This window comes from Alligator mississippiensis, chromosome 5 (genome assembly GCF_030867095.1).
Source record: "Alligator mississippiensis isolate rAllMis1 chromosome 5, rAllMis1, whole genome shotgun sequence".
NCBI lineage: Eukaryota > Metazoa > Chordata > Crocodylia > Alligatoridae > Alligator > Alligator mississippiensis.
Window position 1 is genome coordinate 77,017,563 of NC_081828.1, and position 9,597 is coordinate 77,027,159.

A 9,597-nucleotide genomic window follows, 5' to 3' on the forward strand; every position below is an offset into this window, starting at 1 on the left:
GGGGGGGGGGGAACGATGTACATGTATGCGCACATGGGTGGGTACACACAAAGTGTACACACCACACACTATTCAAATGCACAACAAAGGCTAACTACTGCTCCTTATTCTTTCTATTATTTATATATTATACACAACAAGAAAAACACTTTTCCATGCTTTCATAAAAAAAACAGTTTGCACAAAAATCTGTTTCTTGAGAGGATAACAAAAACCAGTGTAAACAAGGCAGTGCAATACTGGCATTTAGAATAAACCAAACAATTTCTGGCTTTATAATCCAAGTTGAACCAGCTAATTATATTACACATTTACGATTTTTTCAAGCTTGGGGTGGAATCTACAAGTTAAATCAAGTGCATTCTCCCTCTCCTTCTCCCCCCAGCATATTATGCATAATTTTCTTGCTTCCTCTTGTAATCCCCAAAGACAAATATTGTTAGAAATGGAAGAAAAAAAGCTTAGGAACTGTTTGTTTGGCTAATCACTTACAGCTGGTATTTCATTTACATGTACCAGAACAACAAAAATACGCACAAGATGCCATGAGTGGAATCCATGTCTGCTATGACACAGACTGATCATTTTATACAACGTTACTAAAACTAGGCCTAAATCATGGCAGCCAAGCCAGCCACAGGGTTTAGGATTTCAGTCCCCCAGGCAGTGGAACAAATTACTTTCTTTTGGGGCTTTCAACCAGGATCTCTCTGGCCATGTCATTCCACAATTAACCTACATGCTCCTCAACAAAAAAGAATACTACTGCTACAGGCTGGGGTTTTAGAGTATAAATGCTGTAGTTCAGCTGAATTTGTTTAATCTGTCTGCCCCTATCACTTGATAAGTAGTTCAAATGGGGCAGCTTATGCCCAGTGAAAGAGCTAAGTTTCATTTAGGCATTCCTTTACTGTAGGATAGTAGCTGATATGCACATGCAACCCAAGTACCTATGCCTTCAAAATAGTATAATTGTTTGTTGACACCCTAAAGAATGAACGTATATGAACAAAAATAACCTCGGGAAGGAAAGGGGGCTTTGCTTCCACAAAAGGAAGGAAAATAAGCATTGTTTGCATGCAGAATGGGGACAAGAGGGCAACAGCCTCAGTAAAGAAAGTGCCTAGGACCAAGCAGGTGCCAAGAGGTAATCACAGCTAACAGTTACCAGCAAAATCATAGTTGTGGGCTGTGTGGGAAGGAACAGAATGTAAGCAGTCTGAAGAGGCAGGTGTTCAATTTACTTTCCTCATGTCTTTGCTGCCTTCACCCATTTTTAGTTCTGAAGCATCTTCTTTTCTGCTGTACCAACACTTCCACTTCTACCCTCTGCCCCATGTTTACCTGCCACTCCGTGCTCCTATGCTAGTCTCATAAAAATGACTTCCAGTTCCTTCCCACGTACTTTCAAACACACCATGATTTTTCGCCCAAACTGAAAAAAGCTTAGTCTTGAACACACTACATCTTCCTATTCTTCAAACCATCCCAAACACACGGGGCACTCCAATCATCAAGAAAGATGGTTCCAGTTAATTCATTACTACAAGGTTTTACTTTTTGCCTTTTCAAATGCACAGAAACTCTTCCTCCCACCAGTCGCACAGCAACTTCTCCACCTGGCTCCCTGCTACCTTTCTCCCCTAGTCTCAGAGTGGTCTCATGGCACTCTGACAGGTTCATCAAGGTCTCCTTTCTCCTTCTGCTCTGCAGATGTCCCTCAGACATTTTTCCTTAATCCTTTACCTCTACAGAACACTTCATGTAGGTTCTCGCCTCTTACCATAACCCACTGACTGCTGAATCCCATACTTCTCTTTTCAGATCCATCTTTTCTTCACTCCTTTCAGACATTTCTTCTCGGACTGCCTACTACCAACTCAAACAAAATGTAGATAAAACAGAAGGGTGACCATTTCCTTGGAAGTCCTTTTTAATTATCAGTTTCCTTCATCATTCTCCAGGTTTGCAACTTCAGTAGTATTTTAAGATTCCTTCTGGCTCCCCACAACTACTTCAATTCTCTCCAATAACTCTCCAAAACCTGTTCTCTTTATTTAAGCTGCAAACATCTCCCACTCACTCAAGTTCTTAGAAAGACCTGGGAGCATCAGGTTTTAGGTTCAAAGCTACTTCTCCAGAGGGTCTGGAGAGGGATGAAAAAAGTGTGTTTTAATTTTGACTCATATACTTTTAGCACCTTTAAACCTTTCCTCCATAGCTACCTTCCTCCCCCACCCACCTTCTTTGACTCCTTTCTCCTAGAAGCCTTCATGCCTTATTTACCTCCATTCAAACAACCTATCCCTCCCTCCACATTCTCCTGTGTTTCTAGGGTCACCTCTCTTCCTCTTTTTGCCTATGCCTTCCTGAAAATAGCCCCCTCTTTTTTGTCCCTATCCCCATGACCTACCCCACCTAAAACAAGGTCAAGGTTTGATCCCCTTCAAAACCACTCTAAGCCTCTGTTCTCTACATGCTGTAATTCTTCCATAACAGGGCAAGAGCTCAGAGGTTGCTTTGCTCTTCACCCTCCATCCTCTCTGCAAGGGGCAAATTATTTGGCTAAATGGATTTTAAATTCAAAAGTTTAACATGTTCTTCCTAACCCGCTCAAGGCCCATAATTCAGATGCCACAGGCCATATATGCAACAGCAACTGCAGACATGGAACCACATCACATCATGTTTGCCTCAAAGATATTTCCCTATCGAAGTGTGCCCAGTTTACACATAAAAGTATGTGGTTGCTAAATGCCAAGCTTACAAAGGTTACTTCTCACACACCACCCCCACTCAAAGTCCTTGCTGCCTTCACTAGAGCCACACAGGTGTAACTGATATCTTGATTTGAGAGTTTAGTTTGCCAGACTGTTAATAAAATGTTTTCAGGCACATTGATTACATGCAACATTTGTTCAGATACACAAAAAGATGCACCATGTCTCATAACTACTTCTCAAAGTAGTACTGAACTTTAACCTATTGTATAAAAAGCACATATACAGCACTCATTTCACCCCACCCTTTTAAATACACAAGCCATCCATCAGCAGATCAACAATGAATGCTCTTATCTTTCTAGTATATTACTTTTGTTATTCCCCTCCCCCCTTCTGCTGTGTACTCTTTGCAGAAGGGATCAGATCATGGTATCTACTGAGATTCTTAGCAAACTATACAACTTACACAAATAAGCAACAGAACACAAAAGCTGTTACTCAATATGCACCAAAACAAGAGACTACTCACTAGAAACTGTTTTACAAAACTGTAGTAGCAGCATGCACATAATATATATTTCTGCTATACCAATGCTATAGAGAAAATGCAAAGTGTAGCCAGGGATGCAGAAAAATACAATCAGGTACTGCTGTCATGCATGTGATCAAAAGTGGCAGAATTACTGTTTGGCATAGCTAGCTTTTTACTGAGGGGACTTAAATTCTGAAATAGTCTTCCAATAGGTTTTAAGATGGAGCTTGGTAAATTTGTGAATGGGATTATGTAACATGGCTGCCTGGAAAAGCAATGGACTAAGCTCAGTAACTTCAGAATGTGAAACATTGAAAGGAACATGCACAGGACGGAAAAGTTAACTATCCAATGTTACTGGTCTCTCAATATAAGTCTGAGCATAATGTTATCAGGTTGTCAAAAGGTAACTTCCCTCTAACAACAGAAATTGTAATTGTCATGAGTAAGTGACAAACAATAAGGCAAAACATTCATTCTCCACCAGTTATTGTATTTTCTCATAAAATAAAACAAACACTTCAGCTCACAAATGTTAGATTAGCACTGGATCTACAAGCCCTACTCCATATCAGCAGGATTCATTATATATTTTTCCTCCAAGAGTTTGCTCATTATGAAAGCTCCCATCAGGAAACATAGGAAGGTGAAGTAATGAAAAACAATAAAAAAGAATACTGAATTAGACCACTTTGCCTGTATCAAGTCAGCTGCTGGGAATAAGTTGCCGTTACAAATAGTAAAACCAGAAAGGTTTGTTACAAATAATAAAACCAGCCACAGATGAGTTTCTTAAAATGCCAGTTGTGGAGTAATCAGGGGTGTAAATTGCAGCTGTGTTGGTCTAAGGACATAGGCAGATGAGATTATTTGGGTAAATCTGATATCTTTTATTAGACCAACTCAAATAGTTGACAAATTGTTCCTAGAAAGCTTTTGGACACAAAGGCCCTTCATCAGGCTGAGGAACCATCTACAGATAGGGCCTGTGCTCTTCCTGGATGCAGTGGTAAAGCAGCCAGAGGCCAATACGTATGCAAGAAAGCCAGTCAAAAAGGCTAGTGGTGGAATAATGTAGCTGTAGTGGTCCAGGAATTATGAGAGACAAGGATTTTGGGGGGGTGATCTCTTTTAACTGAACCAACTACATGACTGTGCTAAACTTAGACAACCTTTCGAATGTAAAGCATTCTTCATCGGGTCTGCTGAGCTTATCTAAGTCAGGCTTGCTTAAATCTATCCCAAGCATGCAGCTGGTTCAATAAAAAGGCATCGCTCACAAAAATTCCTGGCTCTTATTAAAGTGCCAGCAACATTTATACTTGATGTAAGCATAGTGGCCAGTTACAACCAGCTCAGTCATGTTTACCATATTCAAGCAATACAGAGATATGATCCTTTTAGTCATGAGTCTTCTAGTGAATAAAGAATTTTTGCTATCCCTGTTCTAAGTGTTCCCATAGTAGTAAAAAAAAAATCATTAAGAGACATTTTTGTAACTTCCTTTTCAGTATAACACAAAAACTACCCACCTGAAAATATTTCATTGACTTAAAGCATTATATTTGTGTTCTCCATTTACTTGATCATTAAACACTGCGTTATTTTATAAAGTGCCCTACACTTTCTCTGTAAGTATATGTTCTTGGCAGCCAAGAAATCTCCTGGTTAGAGCAAGGTTGCTCACTAATACGGGGATGTTTATCATGGTCGACCCTTTGCTGACAGTTAAAGCCTTATATTACATTACAGAAGTAACCATCACAGAAAATATTAGGATGAAGATGCAACAAGCTAAAAATACAGGCACAAATTTTCAGAAGTGCTGATCACCCATAAATTCAATAAACCAACAGAAATTGAGGGTTCTCAATACCACCAAGAAACAGGCTTCAAGTATGCTTTTTTACACACACATCAGCCAACCCAGAATGCTTCATGCATTTCTGTTCCCTGTCTCTGTGCTCTTACACCATCAGCTGTAGCTGTTTGGTGTGTGTTTGTTTGTTTGTTTGTTTTTAATTAAGTCACAAGATCTGCAAAGCAAGTCTCCAAAAGGGAAAAATTATTATTTTGATAGCACTGAGCCAATAGCCTTCCCACCCACCAACAGCTGAGTTGTAAGGCAAAAACCAAACAAATAATGGTCTCTTGTATCAGTATGACTCAACACAAGAAATGTTTTAAAATGTGCTCTCCAAACTGAAATGCCTATAATAAGGGGAAAAGAAATTATATGCAAGATGCCTCCCTTTCTTCCTTCTCCCCACATCAATTCATAAAACAGCTTAGATTTCAGACATACACATGATATCACAGCAACAGGGAATAATGACACCATTTATACTCCCCTTCCCATGAGGAATCATCCCACAGCAACAGATTTGGTAAACTGGCTCTCACTTCCACAAAACAGATTGAACCATAACAGCATCTCAGAGATTCAATGTGGGGCTCTAAGGTGATTTTGGTTTAAGAAGCTAGCTAGTGCATTATCCTGTTTAGAAACAGACACTTAAGCACACATTTTTGTTTCAGTAACTTGAAAGAAGGAGAAAACTGAAGTATCTCTATGCAGTCATCAAAATAGTGCATGAAACATTCATGCACTAAATCACTATTCACAATTAAAGATTACTGAAGTACTCAAAACATTTTTTTCCACTTTGGGTATAGCACATAGTGCAGTTGGGAGGGGAAGCAGAAGTAAACCTGGAGCGCATGAGAGAGAGAGAGAGAGAGAGAGAAAGTAACATGAAATAAGGGTCCTGCTTTGAGTAGGGGTTGGACTAGATGACCTCCTGAGGTCCCTTCCAAACCTAATTTTCTGATTCTATGAAGGGAGGAGCAATAGTCTCAATTAAAGATAACTTGAAAAAAATAAAGGAGAACTAAATGCAGGTTTTCAGTGCGAGTGTGGAGAAAAAAATTAGACAAGAATAATATTATGTACAACCCAAAATAAAAATAAAAACAAAGAAGGAACCAGGGAAGACTACAGAGGCAAAGGATGCAGAAAAGAAACAGATATGGGGTGTGGGCAAGAAGTTAAACTATACGGTTCCCAATCTAAGTGTTCTCCCCTAAATCTTCGTTTACCTCAAAGTGGAATTATAAAAGTCAACCTATTCTAGACAGTTGAACAGGACAACAGCAGGGTAGGGTGGGGTGAAAGAGAAAGGACAGAGAGTACTGCACACAAAAACTATTAAAACCAGTCTGGTAAGTATATGCTTAACCTTAAGAGGAATTTCAAGACTTAGATTTTCTTAAAAAGGGAACATGGCAAAAGAAACATGGGCATGTTTTCTATTTCTGGACATTAAGAACTACTTTAAAATATTTCCCTACACCACATATTTCCTGCCATCCCATCACACAAGCAAGAGAACCCAGAAGGCTTCTTAAATTATCAGTGTGACAAAAACCTTTAATCTACGCCCAAAGAATTTCACTGAAGATTCATTTAAAAAGTTATGAAAAAAAATATTGCATTGTACAATCACCGCTCTGCATTTTTTTCTAAAAAGTCATAGTTAGGCTAAGTACACTACAAACAGGCAAGAAAAGAGAATACAGTGCAGAGACGACAGAATCTCTCTTTTGCCCTGAAATAAGTAATTGTGAAAAAAATACTGTTATCAAATTAAAACCTTTAATGCCTGCCCACAGATTTAGTTTTAAGCATGACTAATCCTACTGGAGATCATTTTAGTTGATTTCTTCATCCATTTCACACACTCACTCCCCATTTTCATAAACCCTTAATATAACCAAAAAAAGAACCATAACATATGGTGGCACTGCACATGTTGTCTTTGGGCGGTCTGGTTTATTTTAAAGTCTGTAAAGAAGCACTGTACCAATTCAGGGTAACGGATATTATACAACAGTTCCACAGAGTATACAAGCACCTGCTCCTCTCATCCCAACCCTGTATGTAGCAAAGACTCAGGGGAACTACAGTACGGATCCTGTTAACCACCTCGTTAATTTTTTTAAACCTCAACCTTGTGCTACATTTTCTGAAAAGTGATAAATAAATATGCAACTGGTAAAAACACCTAACTCTGTGGAAGATTATTTTGACTTGTAAGATGCCATTATAAGTCCTCTACCACAACCTGTTGAGCAGAATAAGAGAACTATCAACTCCATATTGCACCTGACAGGATACACCAGCACTCTGCAACCACCGAATACTGCAATCCAGTATTTGGAAACAATTATGCTCTCTTGACATGAGCATTATATTAGCTAGTGAGGTTTTGAATCCTTAACAGACCATAGAAATGGCAAGAAGAATACTATGACTTTGTTTAATTCAATGTTTCAAAACCATATGTTGTCTAAGGTCCACAAGAATAAACAAACAATACAGTTCAAGTAGAGTATACCTGATGCTAAATAATTGACAGATTTCAACTTTGCTAACTTGCCTACTATCTGGCTAAATCCCTAGATTTTACCTACTAATCCCTTATTCAGATGCATCCTTAGAAAACATTTTTGCTCAGAAGTAAAATGAAGATCCCAATAAACTGTGAACGAGACCCGAAACATTATTTTCTCCTGTCTAAAACTGGACAGGGGAAAGATTTCCACACTCTAATAAAGGTTCCGGCAGTTTTGATGGAAGTGAGGAAACCATAACATTGTGGGCAAGGCAGGCACACGCTCTGCAAGTCTCACCAGATAGCTCCTGCTTAAGAACCTCAATCTGGACCTGCAACCTGTACTATCCCAACCCTAATTGAATCTGTTCCGAGGGGAGAAATAGTCATGTTGCTAAATGCCATATTCTTTCAGCGATGTATACATGTGCACAGATAGAGAATGGTAACTCAGTAGGTATATACATGCACTGGATTAGATGACCTCCTAAACTCCCTTCCAACCCTAATTTTCTATGCTTTCTATGACATAAAACTTGTTTCAGAATACACACACACAGTTCTTTCCCTTTCACAGCTGAATTCCAAACTATCCTGTAACTCATCACATCATGAAAGTTTTCATCACTTCCCACCTTTAGCCACAGACAAACAAATACACTGAAAAGGGGGGATTTTTCCTCCCCCGCCCAACCTTGAGCCAACAAGGCTCTCAACAGAAGATAAACAAGCACCCTTCCCCAATTACATATGGGGACTTTTTACCACCTTGAACTTTCCCTGGACCCAACACCTTGCAGGAAAAGATTATTTTTCCCTAATCAAAGGCATCGTTTTGGAACCAAGAGCTCTAGATGGCTGCATTCCCCAACTGTGCGCCCACATTTTGTGCTAGAAGGACGGGCAAAGAAGAGGACTAGACTTGGGGGTGGAGGGTCTCCTGGAGATAATCCCCCTCAGGACTCTGATGCCTTAAAAAACCCCTACATATTAGATTTCTAAAAATAGATCATGCGAGTCGCGAACACGCAAGTCTTTCCCAGCTGTAGTTAACCTGTCACCACGCGGCAGGTACACGAGAGCGAGCAGGAAGCCCCTGACCGGCGGGTGCTGTCCCTCCTCGGTGTCCAAGCGGGACGACACGCCGCCAAGCCCCGGGGCTGGGGGCAACTCCCTGCCGGCCAAGGCGCAGCGGAGCGGCAGGAGGAGCAGCCCCGCCGGCGGCTGCCGGGAACTCACGGGGGCAGGGAGCGGGGAGGCTGCAGCGTCCCGGCCGCCCCCCGGGTGCTGCTGCCAGCGGGCCCCGGGGAGGCGGGGGCAGAGGCAAGAGGGCGCCACTCACCGCCAGCTCCACGTTGACTTCGGTGCCGTCGAGCAGCAGGACGCGACAGGGCAGCGCGGGCTTGCTGGTGCCAGCGGCGGGGATGTGCACGGGGGCCGCGGCGGGCAGCGGCGAGGGCGGGAAGGCGCCGGCGGGGGGGGCGGCGGCGCCCCGCAGCCCCCCGTCCCGCTCGTCCGCGGCCCCCCGGCCGGCGCCGCCTCGCCCGTAGCGCTGCATGGAGCGCCGGCCAAAGGTCCTGCGCAGGAACCGCAGCATCGTGGGGGAGCCCGGCAAGGCGCGGCCGCTCACACCCCCGAGCCCGCCAGCTCCTTGCCGGCCCCGGGGCGCCTCCCAGCGCCAGCAGCCGGCCCGGCCCGGCCCGGCCCCGCTCCGCCCTCCCCGCGCCTCGGCGCGGGCGGGGGAAGCCGGCGAGGGGCGGCCGAGCCGCGGCCAGGGGGAGCTGCTGAGGCGCAGAGCGGCTGTGGCCGCGCCCGGGGCGGGCGCCTGCGCCGCTACCTCGTGGGGAGGGACAGCGCGGCCGGGGCGGGGAGAGCTGCTGCCCCGAGCCGCCGCCCTCCCTTTGCTGTGCCTCTCGGGCTCCTGCCTCCCCTCGGACGGGGCACGCAA

The 9,597-nt window shown here is 43.2% G+C and overlaps 1 protein-coding gene across 4 annotated transcripts in view; it reads right to left on the reverse strand.

The window, feature by feature from the left end:
• Nucleotides 1-9,365, reverse strand: part of EPB41L4B (erythrocyte membrane protein band 4.1 like 4B) — a 303,377-nt gene extending 294,012 nt beyond the window's left edge. For 2 of the 4 annotated variants that reach the window (XM_059728508.1, XM_059728507.1), the window contains exon 1: nt 8,992-9,364. In XM_059728508.1, coding sequence (XP_059584491.1) covers nt 8,992-9,246 — 255 coding nt within the window. In that variant the 5' untranslated portion in view covers nt 9,247-9,364. Of the gene's footprint in view, nt 1-8,991 lie in introns of all 4 variants that reach the window. The other 2 variants (XM_059728506.1, XM_059728509.1) reach the window with 2 other exon arrangements.
• Nucleotides 9,366-9,597: the final 232 nt, after the last annotated feature.